This window comes from Scomber scombrus, chromosome 2 (assembly GCF_963691925.1).
Source record: "Scomber scombrus chromosome 2, fScoSco1.1, whole genome shotgun sequence".
NCBI lineage: Eukaryota > Metazoa > Chordata > Actinopteri > Scombriformes > Scombridae > Scomber > Scomber scombrus.
Window position 1 is genome coordinate 17,193,519 of NC_084971.1, and position 18,143 is coordinate 17,211,661.

General features: G+C 40.1%; 1 protein-coding gene across 1 annotated transcript in view; it reads right to left on the minus strand.

Moving 5' to 3' along the window:
• Positions 1 to 15,015, minus strand: part of ptprdb (protein tyrosine phosphatase receptor type Db) — a 58,503-nt gene extending 43,488 nt beyond the window's left edge. Inside the window, exons 1-3 of the mRNA XM_062441361.1 lie at positions 14,931 to 15,015; positions 3,476 to 3,621; positions 709 to 850 (exon numbers count right to left, since the gene is read on the minus strand). Of these exons, the coding sequence (XP_062297345.1) occupies positions 709 to 850; positions 3,476 to 3,621; positions 14,931 to 15,015 (373 nt within the window). The remainder of the gene's footprint in view (positions 1 to 708; positions 851 to 3,475; positions 3,622 to 14,930) is intronic.
• Between the last annotated feature and the right edge of the window lie 3,128 nt (positions 15,016 to 18,143).

Sequence of the window (18,143 nt, forward strand, 5' to 3'; positions counted from 1 at the left end):
GATGGTAGAACAATAGGCTGCACGTCCTTTCCCCACAAGCATGGACTGTAAAGGCAAGCGATGTGATTATCCACACTCGAGCAGCTTCACTCACTAAGACACTCTTGAGCTTCAAACTACCGGTACATAATGTTCTCCTAATGGACTCCACTAACACTAACATCACTATCTGCATTAATGGACTCTAACACAAACAAAACCATCTACAGCAGAGGAAGCAGGCTTACAACAGCAAATACTGTATATCAGCTTATGAAGAAACATTCACCAAGCTGCCAATTTCATCTGCATAAATACTTTTTAAGAAGAAAAACATTGCCAGAAAAATATAGCATATAACTCAACAAGATTTTGATTGTATTATACGTTTAATGGGTTTCAGCTAGTGTTAACATTCCAACCGACAATCTTAAATAAAGGAGAAGCTTCCTATATAAACTTTAAATTTTAAACTTAATCACAATTTCTAAGGAGCCCATAATTATTTGATGTTAAATTATTTCAGTTATGGATGCTTAATTACTGCAGTTATACCTTCATATACAGTATGTTATAGCACAGGGATGCAATAGCATATAGGAAATTTGTACCTTGCTATTTGTGTGTTTATTATTTATATTGAAATATTATGTTTTGTAGTTTTCTTCGTGAAAATTGTGCAAGACAGCTAGGTGGAAACAGAAAGCTTGTGTTTGTGTTCATACTGACCTCGTAGCACGCTTAGTCTGGTGGAAGCAGTAATCTCTCCCGCTGAATTGGAGGCGTGACATTCATAAATAGCCTCGTCTCTGGGGGTCCTCAGCGGCTGGATCCTCAGGACCGAGCCGGACCCATCGTCAAACTCTATTACCTGTTTGAGAGAAGAAAAAGTTAAAACAACCTTCTCTTAACTCAGCAAGACTTACATCACTGCACTGTGCTACAAATACAATAGCAGCAGACGCGTTCAAAGAACTTTTACCTTAACAGTTGTATGCAATTATTGTCAAGAAACAAAAATGTTTTTGATTTAATGAAGGAGGCTTGTGTGACAGGACTTCAGACAGGGAGCTTAGGAAATATGAGAGCAATAGTCAGGTTTAATCCTTAGCCACAAGGCATACCTGGATCCATAATCTAGGATCAATCACATTATCATTTCATGAAGCATAACTTTAGACTGAATTGAAAAAAAACAGAGAGAAGGGATAGTTATGAAGTCTCTCATATCCTTTTTATATTGAGGATATGTAATAGCTTTGTTTTTTTGTTTTGTTTTTTAGAACGACTTGATTAGACATTTGAAATGCTCTTGCATGAGTTTAATACATGTAACAATTCAGGATGCTAAATTCTAAGAAGGTTTCTGCTGACTGAAATCCAATAAAAAGAAATCCTGCACAACAACTCCTGACGGACAGGAAACCAATGAGAAATATACAGCAGGCGGTCTAAGCTTATATAGGGTGGATTAAAAATAAAATATCTCCCCAAGTGATTTAATCACAAACAGGAAGACACCTGAACTTAAACCTGGGAGGAAACTAGACTTATTAAAGTGGAAAAGCACCCTGAGCTCAGGGTGACACTGACTGGGTGTGAGAGAGGCTGGTTCAACATCTCCATCTAGGGATGACTTGTGAGGTGGAGAAATGGATCAAAGGTTAGAGCCTCGGGGAAACTAATAAGGCTGATCATATAAGAATCTCATATACTGTAGCCCAAGGCATCATCTGACATATGAAAGAGTCCGAGCAGATTTCATTCCACACAGTTGTATAACCTTTTGAGTACAAATGAGGAAAAGCATGTAAACTGATCAAATCTCTAATAGTACACTTTTGGCACTATATTCACACTGTTAATAGATGGCATTCATGTACTCCCAGAATAAAGTTCACTATTACGTGTTTGTATAATGATGAAAAGAAAACACAAGCTCATTATTGATTTCAATGCCAATTTTCATTGTATAAATACATGCTATAATACACTTTTCATAGTGAGCACTTTAGTGTGTCATCAAAGAAAAAACAAAAGTGTAACTTATAACACCAGTTAACCATTGAGTCATAATGCACAATAACAGGGTTTATAAAAATACAAAAAAATAGTAAAGATGTCAAATAAAAGTGAAACCAACAATTGCTTACATTATTAATTAATCTGCTGTTCATCACATTGGTTAACTGATCGATTGTTTAATCTCCATGCAATGTTAGAAAATGGATAAAATGTCTCTCACAGTTTCCATCTTCAGATATTTTGTCACACCAACACTCCAAAAGATTTACTTTTTACTACCAAGGAAGATAAAAAAAAAAAAAGCAGAAAAAAGTAACAACTGGAAAGCTTAAATGTCAATAGTTTGACATTTTGGGAAATTAACTTATTTGCTTTCTTGCCGAGAGTTAGATGAGAAGAACAATGTCTGATAAATATGAGGCTAAAGCCTGGAAACCATGGATGGATACAGATAACTGGATACAGGAATTACTATGTCAAACAGCAATTTTGACATAGCGGCAAAACGGTGTAATTACAATGTCATGTGATGCACACGTGCCCAAAAAGACTTTTTCCCATAGACTTACATTGTGAAAGAGACGTCTGTAAATCAGCGGGTACATTTCTTTGAGTCACAAACCCCGCAAAATGACCAGTTTCATTATTAGAAATTGATCCATGAGTTCCAATCATTTTAAAAGTCCAGAAAAGCAATTCCATTTTTTTTATGCCCATTCAAGTTAGCCGGAAGGCTAAACCAGAAGGGGAGTGTGTCTATGTTCCCACAGCTCTATGTTCTGACAGCCCTATGTTCCCACAGTACGGTACTGTACATGGGCTTTGAGCATTGGCATAACCAGGGACTTATGGAGCCGAATTTTTCACAAATTTAAAACATTTAAATGTTGATGGTCTATCCAATCTGCTGATGCCTGACTATCATGCTGGAGACTGGGGTTTGTTTCCCACTTGGGCCGAAAAGATTTTAGTTGTGACACTGAGTGCCGTAGACCCAGACAAGTGTGGAGACATTTTGGGGGGTGAGTGTAATGGATGCAGTTGTAAAATATAACCCTAACCCTAACCATAACCCTAACCCTAACCCTAACCCTAACTCTGTGGGAACATAGGGCCTAATTTTGAAAAAAAAGTTAGAAATGTGGGAACATCGTGCTGTGGGAACATAAGGGCCTAATTTTTTTTTGGGGGGGGGGGAGTCTAAGTAATGTGGGAACATACTGTAAAGCTGTGGGAACATAGGGCTGTGGGAACATAGAGCTAACCCCTAAACGGGAAGCTTAGCTATGACCAATGTGATAATGACAAAATCAAAAATGACAAGTTGTGGTTTTACTCAGGTTATGTCCTGGCTCACTGTTTCTTAATATTATTAACTGCAACATTTTAATGTACAACATATTCTGGGATGAGCAGCAGTATCATAAAAATTATGCAAACTTTTCAGTAATAAGTATCTGTGTCATCTTACCTCAAACCTCTGGTTGCTGACTTTTTTGCCTTTCTTGTTCCAGACAATCTTAGGCTGTGGATCCCCTGTGGCCTGGCACACAAAGGACGCCACTCCCCCCTGGACTCCTGTTTGGTCTTCTGGGGTTCGTGTGAATCTTGGGGGTGCTGTGAGGCGAGAGGCATTCAAAGGTTAAGACTGTTGCTGCAAGTGTGTGTGTGTGCGTGCGTGTATATGCACATGTCTAGTACAGGAGATACAGACGTTTTGATGGACAGTTATGCAATGCTCTTTATAGAAAACAAATCACATCAGCATTACAACTTTAGTAATGAACATTTACACATACATGTTCTCTAATGGATTATTGTGTGTTTTTTTTAAATGCACTTACGCATCATATATCTTCTCCTGATATGCTGCTATAATCTCTCATTTGCACATCTGTAACACTTATGTTTGAGACCTCGGTTATGCTAAATAAAGAGTGTGTGAAAGGGGAGTGCCAGTTCTGTTAGAGCAGTTTATGATAAAGAGAAAGGAGAATGATGCAGTCACGTCACTAGTACGTACACAAATTGTTGAAAAGTACATTGTTGAAAACTGTTTTGAGGTGTGTGTGTGTTGCAGTGTGAACCAATTCTTGGAGTGCGTGTGCCCCTTTATCTGTTTTTTTTTGTGTGTGGAAGGCTTTGTGTTGGTGTGTGTATCTTTTTTTCCGCACACGTGTGTGCACGTTCCACTGTATTTTTCCCTCTGTCCCTGTACCACCAAAGAAGCTTAATATTTCTGTGCCATAAAGGATTTATGAAGACTTACTCCTGACATGACCACTAAAGCCCCTGGTTCCGGGGACGCCAACAATATCATAACCACAGCCTCCACTGGATTGTGACATCACAACATCAAAAAGATTCGGCACGTCAGTCACGGCACGTCACCGCCAGCTCGCCTAATGACATTCCAGCCAAACCAGAAAATCCCTACTTAAGGGCTTACCGCCAACTGCCCTGACAAAGGGAGAGAAATTGCTTTTTGCTGTTTAAAAGGAAGGAGGGAGAGAGGGAGAAAAGCTAAGCTGTTCACAGAAGGAAAGAAAAAGAGAGAGAGTGCGTGTGTTGATAGTGCTGGGAGAGCAGAACGGAACAGGAGAGCAAGCGAGATGAAGGGAAAGACTGAGAGAGACAGATGGAGAGCAGAATGGGTAAGGAAGAGAAAGCATGAACACCAGAAGTGGAGAGAGAGAGGAAGATGAGCAGGAGGTGGACACGAGAAAGGAGAGAGCGAGAGACAGAGAATGAGCCAGATGTACTGGCAAACATGGCCAGAGAGCCCCAAGCTGCCCAATGGCCTCTACACCTCACTGGCCCACAGCCAATTCTACCTCAGTGACTGAATAGAGCTCTGTGTGTGTGTGTGTGTGTGTGTGTGTGTGTGTGTGTGTGTGTGTGTGTGTGTGTGTTTGTGCATACTGTATGTGTCAACTTTCATCCATGTGTATGTCACATGGATGAAAGAAACTGCAGAACAGAAACTGTTCACATATATCTCTCAATTGAAAATAAACCGGCAACAATTTTGATAATCTAATGATCATTTATGTCATTTATCAGCCACTTGTTTTGCATGTCATGTATTACATGTCTGTGTCGCATGTTTTATTAAACTCAGTAGTATACTGTACTGTATGACTTTTTTTTTCTCTGTTCTCTCTTTTATTATTGTTCTGTGTGCTTATAAATGATCTAATTAACTTTGTAATTTTAAATCTTATAATAGAGCGACTTTGTAACATCTGTCCAGGGAATACAGATGAAAAATAACCTCTTGGCTAACTCTTTTACGGTAATGTTTATTAATGTGCAATGTACCTGTTACCAATAAATAAATATATAAGGCAGAAATGACAAACATTCACTGAATCCAGCTTATCAAATGTGAGACTTTGCTGCCTTTCTCTGTTTTATATCATCATATCTAAATATTTTAGAATTTATGATTCTTGGTTGAACAATATAAGCAAGCTCAGTTGTTTGGAATATAAGTCATCCTATTGGCTATACTGCCACCTGTGTCTGCCCAAAATGTCCATGCAAAGCATGGATAAACAATTTTAGTGGAGTGCTGTCCTAGTTTTGAATTTTGATTCTTACCTTTGAGGATTCAGGTTGAGTGTGTTGATTCATTATTTGTAAAATACAAGCAATGTGAAAACATCATGTTGGGCTCACGACCATATTTTACATAATCAATCAATCCAAAAATTAAACAACAGATTGAATATTTAAAAAAAAGATCACCTGCAGCCCTAATATGCATATTGCAGCATGCACACTATTTGCACATGCATGCCATTATATGTGTCCATGATGCATCAGTGCAATGTTCGTGTACCCATCTGAGAGTGAGAGAGTGAGAGAAAGAGCGAGGGAAATGGAAAGAATGAGGAGCAGGAGAATCGCTCTCTTAATCCTCTTGCTAATCTCTCCTCCACAAAACAAATGAAAAGTGTAAAGCCAGCAGAGCCATACTAAAAGGCACGGTAGATCTTTCAAATGCTTTTTTAAATCTTTCCCCCCTACTCTTTATCTCTCTCGGCCCGATCCCTCACTTTATACATCTCATGTTTGATTGTCTGAGGTTCTCTCTTCTCATATGTTCCCCCTTTCTCTCTATACCCCCCTCTTTCTTTGCCACTGAATCACTTCTTTCCCCCCCTCCGCAGCTGCTCTCGTTGCTCCCTCTTTCATCCTCCTCCTTGTTACTCTTTCTCCATCTCCTCCTTCCATCTCTGGGGTGTTACATAAGTCTTCCTGTCACATTGACTGACTTAATGAGGGGGGGTGGGGGTGGGGGGTGCAACCGTATGCTCTACTCTTCTCCCAACTCGATCTCCCCATTCCTCTACACTCTTATTTCTCTCCTCCCCACTCTTTATCTGCTCTCTTCTTTATTCCGTTTTTCCTTGATTTCTCTTCTTCTCTTCCACATTTTCTTCACTGCCACTGTCTGAATCCATCCTCCTTGCTCTCCTCCTTCTTCTGTCCCTGTTTTTTCTCTTTTCTCCCACTTTGTGTCTTGACTGTTCTGTCTTTTGCCAAGACCATCAGGATCTTTTAGTCATGCTGCTTGGGAGGATTAAGGATTGACATTTGGGCCAAATGCTAAAGCTCAAAAGGGCACTCCAATATTTGTAGTTGTTATAGGTGAAGAAAGGGGTGCCTGCAGGTTTATTATGTCATAGATATAAAACAATAACACACAGGAAGTCATTTAAAGTAAGAGAGCAATTTGCAGAAGTCAAAGGCCCAGGTGCTCGTGCATGCCGCCAGCCTTCCCCTTTTTCCTCAGTATGACCCAAGATGGAAGTGAGGAGAAACTACTGAGTGGGACCAAAGAGAGAGATTTAGATGGAATTAGACAGTGCCAATCTTCCCCTCTCGGTGTGTGTGTATGTGTGTGTGTGGGATAGAGGGTGGCCTACATAAAGGTCGCCATACAGTGGGATCTGATTTACACAACAGATGGCAGGGATTACAAAATCAACTCCCCACTTCGGACCACTTTTGTGTCATGGCTGAAGATGTGTGATAAACTTTGATTTCAGGGGGAAAGATCTTCTTCATGTATTGTTGGTGTTCAGTGTGCTTTTAAAATCAAAGATGTAACATAAATGGATTTGGAAAGCACAGAAGGATGATATCCTCAACTAAATATTTTACCACATAAATAATTTTGACTTTTTCATATTGCAAACATGTCAGCTGTCATATAAAAGCTAAACTGATGTCAGGCTGCTGATTTTTTCACTGTTTTTGGATAAACTCTCCTTAAATGAACCTGCATACCGTAAAGGGGTGATGGAGGCTCTGTGGTGTAGCACTTTGAAAAGACAAATAGTACAACTAAATGGAGCTAATGGCGATATAGGAGACTACAGGGACATACTGTAGCTCGCAGATGCTTTCTTAACCTAGGGGGACACAGTGAGAGAGATCGAGTTTGTAAGAACAGATGCTAGCCCAAACCTTCAGGGAGCATGATTTACGAATATAGTCTATTAAGATTGGGAAAATGTATACATTTAAGAATGGAAAGAACATTTTTGGGAGGGAAAACAGATGGAACTGACCAAGAAAGATACATGTCTCAGGTTGTAAAAGGAGAGCGTTAAAAGTGTGATCAATGAGGCCCCCCCATAATATTTTATGACAGAGAATTTCATGGATATGTGTTGAGCAACACAGCATGTGTGAGGTATGTGTTTTATCCCCGGGATCCCACATTTGATGAGAATTTAAAATTTAGAAATGAATCTCATCAACTGATCTAAGAATGATTATGTTCTCTGACTAGATTAATCTGCACTGAATTAAATAATAATGAAACAAGACATCTTTGTAATTTATTTTAAGGAAGTAAGTGATCTAAATCTCTTCATTCCTACAGATCTTTCCAAAACTCTGTAAAATATTGCAATTTATGTGCCCTCAGGCTTCATCTTATGTGCCCTCAATTACTTAGCTGATCTGATGCGAAAAAGCATAAAGCAGACAGGCCTATCCGAAAAAATCAAATCAACAAAAAGCAATGGACTCAGCAGCATAAAACGGACCCACTCCTTCTGATACTGCAGGTATCAAAGTAAAATGGAAATAAGATCTACTTAGATGCTGGATTACCGCTGGTTTATAAAATCAAAGATGAGAACGTAGAGTGACTAAGCTGAGGTTTCATTAGAGAAAGACAAATAGTTAGAGGTGTGAGGAGCAAACAGAGAAGCCTGGACATCCTAATCCTGAGTGTATTTGTGAGTATGTGTGTGCGCTTTTGAGCTGAGTGCTTGGCTATTTCTGCTCACAGGTTGAATAGTGGATCATCCCTCAGAGGAGGAATGGGATACATGGTAATTGAACTTCCTGATTAGACTGATATGAGGTACACCCCCTTTGGACATGTTCACAGACAATCCTCTGTGTGTGGACATGTGTTTATGTGCATGAACAGATTTTGTGAGTATTCATGTCTGTGTTGAAAGTTTTGATCACATCTGAAAAGGCTGCTCTGGATGTCACTATAACTTGCCAAGCATCTGTGCCTGCGCCTCATATTTTCCTGTGTTTGTGTGCATGTGCTCTTGTTGATAGTTAGGCATGTAATGAGTAATTTACAGTCCTTGCCAGGGAAAGATCCAGCTGAATAGTGTTGTACACGGTGGTGGGCGGTTAGCTGATGACTCCCTAAATGAGAACTGAGTCAGGCTTGTCAGACAAGTTGAGGAACGAGGCCAATATTGGGGCCTGAGCCAGGGCCATGATAGTCAGCCTCAAGAGTGGGTGGGCAGCTGGCCAGAACCATAACTTAAAACACATTAACATCAAACCGACACATTAAGAGCAAATTATCAGCTGCTCTCTTTCGTCCTGGAAATGAAATTGGATTGCTGGGGCCAATAAACATAGAGAGACAGCTATCATCCTTTTGCAGCACGAATACATGTTAATTAGAAAACATTTGGCCAAATGGGCTATTTCAACACTGGAAATTGAATTATACACAATTAAATACCGTAACTTTTGATAAAACTTCACAAACAATGTTTCACAAAGTTTAGTTTAGTTTCCATCAATCAGATCTGTGCCTAAAGAAAATCTGGACTATTAGATAATTTTTGGATTCTCTGTATGCCTACAGTTTAGGTCTGCGTTTTTTTTGGACAACTTCCAGCTGACATTACTAAGCATCAACAGTGATGCAGTTACATAGGATAAAATGCCAATTTTATTACAGATAGTAATGCATGTCCAAGTAGCATGCCACTTACCCACCATAGCTTCCCCAGGATCTGGCTAGTATCCGAATTAATCAGGGTTAATTTGATAGAAACACAAGGGGAGGAATTAATCAAATGGGGTTTTTCTTTTATACACAGGTCATCAGAAACACATGGTCTACCCACTGGGTAAACAACTTTACTGGGTCAGAGCTGGCTTCCCATAAAGATGAACAGAGGGTTTTCTCAGTGTTGGTCGCAGACTATTACTCACAGACCAGCGCTCAGCTAAGTTAAAGTTAAACTAATGCTATACCAGGCCTCTTCACAGACGGGTGCACCTGCTAAACTAATGCTAAGCTAACGGAAGTCAGATCCCGTTATTCGCGGATGAGCGCACAGCTATGCTAGCTGCTAATAGTCTGCTTTATGGCAGTGCTGCAGCACACGGGGGGAGGGAGGATGCTTCAGCAGCAGAATGGCTTCATTTTTTCTCTCATCAGCATGGACTGTATGGACTGTCTTCTCTCAGTGTAATCCATGTCACTCATGGGTTGACTTTAATAGATAACGATGGAGAATTTATTGAGGGAGTCCAAAGGGTCACTATGTATTGAGTTTGAGATTACTGATTCAAAAGTATATTTTGTGCCCCAGCTCTACCCTGAATATGAAAAAGAGGCTGCTCCTAAAGCCATTACTGGCTGCTAGCAGTTAAAATCATAACATAACTGTGATTTGCATTTTAATTTTGTGTACATATGACTTCTGAAAATGTTTGTAATGTGACCCATTTCTGTCACCCTGTATGTGGAGATATTTGCAATGCAGTCGATGAAAATAGGTCGTCAAGCATTTAAATGAGGCTTTTTATTTTAAGGTTTAATGTCATATTCTGGATGAGCGCAAACTGGAACATCATTGTTTGAGATGAATTTTAATATAATACAATGAATTATTCCAGAAAATATACCATGAATTATTTAGATAGTGACTGAAATCAGTTAAGTTGATAAGTGGCATGTTAATTAAAAATAAGGGAATTAAAGGACAATTTCAGCATGATTAGAGATCTTGCGTTAATTACTTAACATCAATACAGTCTTTTTTCTGCAGTGTCACAGCAGATTTATTTTTCCTTGTTTTAAATAATCACTGTATGAATGAAAATGACCCTTGGGTGCACAGGGGAGAAACCCCCCTAAATTCAGCTTTTTCAGCAATAAATTTGCTTAGTTTTCACAACCTGATCATACCATAGTCATCTGCTCTTTAAAATATTTTTTTAATGAAAGCTGCATACTATGAAGTAAAAAAAAAAAAAAAGGATTTATACCAACTATAAATTGAATTAAAGGTCACTGGAAGTTTTTTCTAAGCTGCTGTATCTGGAGCCACATTTAAAAACATCTTTGTAATCGTGGTTGATACATGTAATAACTGTCAAGATTAACAATACATTGATGGGAAATTATTTTTAAGGAATTCACCTGTATTTTTTGTTATACTATAGGCCTCTTGGTCATTTGATCACATAGTGCCTCTGTCATGGTTGTAACTGAGCAGATGTTGACGTTTTGACATCTTGTATTGCTGTAATGGGTAATAACGTCAACCAGGGGCCTGCCTTTTCGTGGCACTTTGAGTGAGTCCAGCAATACCAATCAATCACAGAGACAAAGCACAATCCATCTAAGGAAATATCTCACTCAGATTCTCACTTGATTCTGTTTCACACCCTCAACTAATCCCTGGGGCAGAAACCTTTGATCTCTGTGACCCTGCCTCTTCATCTACTTCCAGTGACATCCTGACAGTAACTCATCCATCAGGAACGACGATGTTTGCACGGAACCAGATACTTATCGTGATCTAATCTCTTGTCTGCTCTAAGAGCTACACATGCTTGCATACATATACATATAAAACCGACAACTACAAACATGCTCACAAGGAAACATACACGTGCCTCTAAACACCAACACACAGATCTTTGATTCACATGTATTGCAGGTCCTCTTCCTTAATATGTGCTATAGTTTAACCAAATGGAACAAAATATTGTTTTTTTCTCTCAGAAAATCAAATGCATCAAATATTTTGCAGAATCTATGTTTTGCGTGCAGGTTTAGGGCTTCTCACATGGGTACACTTAATATTTAAATATGCCTGACATGCAATACCCTAAAACCTGAACTAAATATGGGTGATTTTTTGCAAATGACAATAAGCTGACAGAAAATGAAAATCTACATTTAACAACGTTTAAAAAAATAAAAAAACTAGGCTGATGGAATTTACAAAAAAAAGTCTGCAATGTGTTGTGGAAGAACACATTTCTTTTTATAGCAACTCAGACTCCTGAACTTACTGCCCGAGGCAAAGCTGAATGACACACTCAGATGTAACCCTAGAAGGCTCCTGTCTAAGCAGTTGGCGTTTGTTGCCTTGCTCAAGGGCTCCTAAGGTAAGGAAAGCAGTGCTGTCATTGTGGAAAATTGACCCAACCACCTCCTCAGATTCCAGTTAACCTCAAGGCCAGCGAGTGCTAGAAATATGGTTGCATGTTGACAGGTCAATCAGTCAGCACATGAGCAAGTTCTGTGTTTCCAATGTTGTACACAAGCCTCATATGTCAAGTATGAAAAGGTCATATATTCTGAGAAAAATTGTTGAATTTTTATTGGTGCCTCTGTGTTATTTTACATGAAGTTTTGTGGAGAAAAAAAGGGAAATTGGAAATGCACAGCACATAAACGATGTGATGACTAGGAGTAAAGAGTTTCACATTGCCAACAGCCTCCCTAAGCGGAATACTAAACTGCTCTTACTCGGTTTCAAAATGTACAGTCTGCTTACTAAAACATTGGGTTGCAACTCAGTAATGCTTTCCCTACTGTAGCCTCTGAAAAAGGCACAGATTTTGTTGTGTTCTGTCACTTGCACAAGGAGTTGTAATTCAGTTTATTGTTATTGCCAAGCTGCAAGGGGAAGTATGAGAGCTTGTTGGTTTTGGGGCAAACGGGGGTCAGCAGAAACAACCCGGTTGTTGCATTGTTTCCCGTTGCCCTGAATGACACACGGAGAGAAGCAGCTTCTCACACAGGGCATCTCTCTGCGTACATGGAGCAGTGGCCTAGTTTGCGACAGGATCAGGGCATTACTCTTAATCCACCAGATAGATGTCATATACACGCACGCGCACACAAACGCACAGAGAAACAAAAATGGTGGTGAGAGAGAGGCGGGGAGGAATAAGGAGTAAGAGAGAGATATGAATTAAAAAAAAAAAAAAATACAATGCACATTGACACGTAAAGCTCAGTGCGCTGCTTGTATTGTTACACCAGCCCCTGTGTGCAGAGTGCACATATGGTGCAGTGTCATGCAAGGTTTCCAACTATACACATGGGACACTGTTCCATCTGATTACATCTTAATACCCTCAGTCCACTAGTTTGTGTATGAGTGTAACTTGTATATCAAGCATGTGTGTTGATGGGGTTTCTAAACATGAAAAAATAATGATGGTACTGTCCAGACACAAGAAGAGTAAAGCTCAAATATAGCCTCTATTTTGTAAAATGTTATTATAGTGTAAAATCAATTTTTCAGAGTGCATTTAACATTTCAACACATGCGGACCAAAGACGTCAGCGTCCCAGCAGCAGCCTCTGTTTGAATTCCCAACATTCAAATCTCTGAGTCCCTACTGTTGATATTAAAAGAGGCATTGCACGTCATACACGATGAGATAAAAGAGAAAAGAACAGCCTTTCCCCCCCTCAAGCCCTCTGTCCCTCCTTTCTCACCAGATTACATGGATGTGCCGAGAAGAGACAGACAGCAAGCGAGAAAAGAGCAATGGAGAAAGTCACAACGAATGAGACGAGGGCAGTAGAAAGAGAAAAATATAGACAGAGGAAACGAAGTACAAATCCTTTCCACCCTTGTCGCATATGTGCTGCTTCTCTAACCCTCATAGAGGAAGTCTGGGAGCATCATCGTTTTGATGGATGACTGGGCCTTTACTGCCTGACCCTGGAACTTACACAGGGGACAAGAGGGCAGGAGGCTGAAAGGAAAACAAGAGTGGTTTGTGGATGTGTGTGCTTTTACTGTGCTCTGTGTGACTGTGTACTTTTAAATCATTGCAGGAATGGGAATGCTGCCTCAAGCTTATAGTTATGTGCTCACTTGCTAGTGTGTACGTTTGTGTGTTACAGAGCTGATGATAGAGTTGGCGATGATATATGTTCAGCATCGTACAACCACAAGCTCGGAGCTACATTGCATTTTCCTTTCAATAAAAAGTCCATATTGTGCATGCTGCATGTTTTTTCTGCTATACAATGTTCTTTTAAATATTTTCATCATAAAATATTTACACTTGCGGAGCAAGCATTTTTAAAACAAATACACAAAAGACAACTTCCAGATGTTAAACATTCTGCATGGTAAACTTGACTAATTCTCCATTCTCCATCTTTCTTCCCCATTATTCTGTTTCTTTCTATCCCATATATAAGTCCTCCCACACGCCTCTTCTGTCTTCATATATTTTATCCTTAGTCACATTCCAAATCAGGCTGTTTCATCACCACTGATATGAGTTGGCATTTACATGAAGGTAAATGTTATGTTATGAGCATAGCGTGCCTTTATTAGACAGATGAGTAGAGAGATTACAGAAAATGAGGGTGGAAAGACTTGCAATATAGACACCTCTCCTCATTGAGATGCAAGCCAATCTTTATATTAAGACTAAGTTGGCATACAAAGAATTTAGTCAGGTCACTGTCCATTGTCTGATATCTGCTTATGTGTGTCTTCATCTTTTATCAAGTGGTAGTTAGCTACAAAAACATAAAATATAATAACCAATTTAACGTGATCTACACGCTGAGGAGAAAGTCAGACACTAGTTAAATAGCGGATCATTTGATTATTGCTCGCCATGCTTGTCGCTCCCATCCGAGCCAAATCTAGTAGAGCGCGTAAAATGCGAGAGCATCCAGGCAGACAGAAACAAAAGTGAAGCAAGTCAGTCATAACCTTTGAATTATTAATCGCAGCAAGATAAGTAACTAGTTTACTTAATATTAACATCCCGATATTATCAAAACTAGGATACAACTCATAACCACAATACTAGTGAGTGTATTCATTGAAATACACGTGCAGGCATATTCACCACAGTTAGGGATGTCCCCCCCCCCCCTCCCAAAATTAAGGGAGTCTGAGATATTATAACGTCTGTGCGCACACACACACACACACACACACACACACACACACACACACACACACACACACACACACACACACACACACACACACACACACACACACACTGTATAAACACAATCACACAAGCAGTGAGGAAATTATCTGATTTGCCATATGTGGTCTGTCTATCTATGCCAAGTAATACTGGGATGGACAAAAACAGCTGGCCATGTATCAAACCTGCTACCCAACACACACTTATACTGTCACACACATAGATAAACACACTCACAGTATGGATGTGATATCAGGTGTGGAGCGGTTTGTTAAAGAAAATCAGGTCATTCAAACCTTGTGTGTGTCAGTGTGTATGTGTGTTTGTGTGTGTGTGTGTGTGTGTGTGTGTGTATTAAAAATAATACAAACATATACATTTGACAGTTTTTCTGTGTATAAGTGTTAAAAAGGACTCACAGTCAGCATCAGCGAGGAAGAGGAAGCTGAGGAGGAGCAGGCCTGGACTGGCAGAGTGCATCATGGGATATGGCGACACATGCATGCTGTATCCACCGTGAGCTCACTGCCTCACTGTACAACAGGACGATAGAAACAGGCCCTCACAACCTGGAGAGAGAGAGAAAAGAGAGCGAAAAGGAAAAAGCAGCCATTAGAATCATTCCAAAGTCAAAATTAAGGGAGTCTGAGATATTATAACGTCTGTGCGCACACACACACACACACACACACACACACACACACACACACACACACACACACACACACACACACACACACACACACACACACACACACACACACACACACACAGACTTGGAGTGTGTGAGTTCCCCCTAGGCCTTACACTCCAGTTATGCAGCTGCCTCTCCTCTTCTCGCTTCATTGGGACCATACACTCATTGCCGGAGGTGTGTTTTGGTGTGTGCATTTTCTGTGTGTGTGCATGTAAGGGAGTTCACAAAGTAGCTGATGAGTTTCAACTTATGTCAAACATTTAGCATTGAAACATCAGTCAGCTTCAAATTCACTTTATAAAAACCTCCCATTGAAGCCAAAGCCTCAATTTGTCTGCTGTAGTTTTTTAACGTTACACAATCTACAAAGCAGGCCGCACTTCAATACCGGATTTCTTCCCAATGTGCGTCAAAACTGCATGATTTCAGATTGATGAAAAGGAACGAATGGCTTTAAGATGGAGGGGTTGATGGATGGAGCGAGGGATTGATGGATGATGGGGAGATTAAAGAGGGAGGAGACTGACTGGTGTTATCTGCTGGCTATGTTGCACACAGTGTTGGATCAACATACAGCTCAGTGTCTCTATCCTTTCATCCTTAGCTCACTTCCTTCCTCAGACTTGCTTCGTCTCCCTCTCTTCTTTTGTTGTAGTCTATCTGTTTCTTTGAGTGTTCCTCTTTCCCTTCCTTCTTGTTCATCTTGTCTTTCACTATACCCTTTTGTTCAGTCAGATGTTTCGCCTCACTTTTACTCTCTCTCTCTCTCACTCTCACTCTCACTCTCTGTTCCTCTGTCTGTCTGCCTCTCTACCATCTGTAGTGCCCAGTGTTAGTGTCAGGCATTAGAAGAGACAGACGTCAGTCTGTGTGTCAGAAATCTCACAGCTCAAATCACATGACATAATGAGACATGGCAGATCACTGCTGCTGTCCAGACTTTGACACTGTTGAATGAGAGACAGTGAAAGTGAGCAGAGGCAGATGAGAGAGAGAAACAGAAGATTAGATTTAGATATGTAATGTGCATTTTTGCGTGAATGAACGTGTAGTCATGTACTGTATAGTCACGCATATAGGCTAGTTCATGTCAATGCCTCTGTATGTGAATGTATGCTTATGCTTGTATATTAAGACAGACTGCCTGTGCTTGCCCTGAATTGCTTGCACGAATGTGTGCGTACATGCATGTAACTGTGTGTCATAGCATGCATATATGTACATGTCTATTTTTTGCCTCTGCACACCCTGCATAGAGTGTAATTTCTACATGTTTGTGCGTACATTTGAGTGCAGACATGCATGTGTTTGTGGGCTCTCCAAAACTAGACAGAGTCATCATCAGCAGCAGCAGCAGCAGTCTTAATCCCCTCCACTCCTGAACAAACCATCTGATTAAAAAAAGACAAGGGAGGGTGGGGATGGGGGTAGAAGAACGCGGGAACCTAGAGCTCTTAGCATCCCTGCAGCCAAGGCAGTAAACAACTAAACCCACACTGGATTTTCCACTTGGATTGGTCTGAAACAATTGCTTTGGGATAACCTAGATCTCTCCCTGCACAAATGGAGTCCTCTGCACTGTGAATTACACTACTACAGTAGATATGGGAAAGTGCATAAGCTCGAGTATCTACTGTATCTCCCTCAAACACAGGGCAGATTCATTTTTAAAATTTTTGTTTTGGATATTAGAGCTCTATTCCAGGTAGATTTTCTTAAAATGACTGTTCCAGGTTTAATTAGTTCTGATGTTGTCCAGAATAATTTTACTTTGGTTAGTGGAAGTAGTAGTAGTAGTAGTAGTTTGGAGTTTTTTTCAGTTGTTTTAGCACTAATGATAGTTAACAATATTAACAGTTCTGCAACCTTTACGCACTGCCTTTATAAGGGATAATTGCTAACTCCATTTAAATTCATGCTGGTAATACACTCTACTCTCAGCAGAGTATTCATGTGGATATTTGTCTAATTAAGCCTACATTTTTGCTGCAAAATGAATATGGACATTAAAAGGTAGATCACTGATAAAGAAAGGCCTCAGTTTTGGTGTGTGAGTGTGTATGAGCGTGCCCGTATTGCGTGTGGCCACTAATCACTCCGACTGATTCAAAGTCACTGGAAAAGCTTGCATTATTTAGTATCTCACTTCACAGCGTGTCACGTTAATTAAAGAGCTAAGATAACAAGGAGACAGAGAAGGAGGGAGATGAAAAGAGAGGGACAGAGAAAGAGAGAGAGAGATGAGAAAAGGTGCATGGAAGGACAAGAAAATGAACAGCAAACAAAGCTATGAAATGAAGAAGAAAAAAGATGCCGGATGTAAAGAAGACAAAAAGGAGATAACCTGAGCCACATACACAAACACACGCAGCCAGGTAGTCACCAGATTGTAATCTGGGTGGCTGTTGTCGCTAGTATTACCGAGGGCCTAACAGAGAGCCTCCCTCGGTGCCAGAGCTTCTGCTGCTGCTGTGGATCACAGTCGGCTCTAAGCCATTCACTTACATTAGTTCCTATCACTCAATTATATACTGTCTGTCTGCCCGGGCCTGCAGCGATCAGTCACACTTATCTTTGGGATAGCTTCTGACAGAACAAAGACTGACTCAAAAGACTGATAGACAGGCTTGTGTTTTTTCACAGGACAGACAGCACGTATAGGGAGGGGGGAAGTGAGGTATAAGAAAGTGAGGAAGAAGAAGAGAGGACAGAGGAGGAAAAAGAGGAGGAAATGAAAGGGGGGTAAATTTGGAAATATAAGAGTAAGAGAAATGAAGTATGTAACTGCTGGAAAATGTGATAACTTGTCAAAATATATATGATGATGTCTCTCTGAATGTTTTAAGATGTAATAATTCTCACACTTAAATCATATGAATAGAAAATGGGTTTAAATATTTTGAGCAAGCTGTACCCATAATGCTTAAAAACAGCC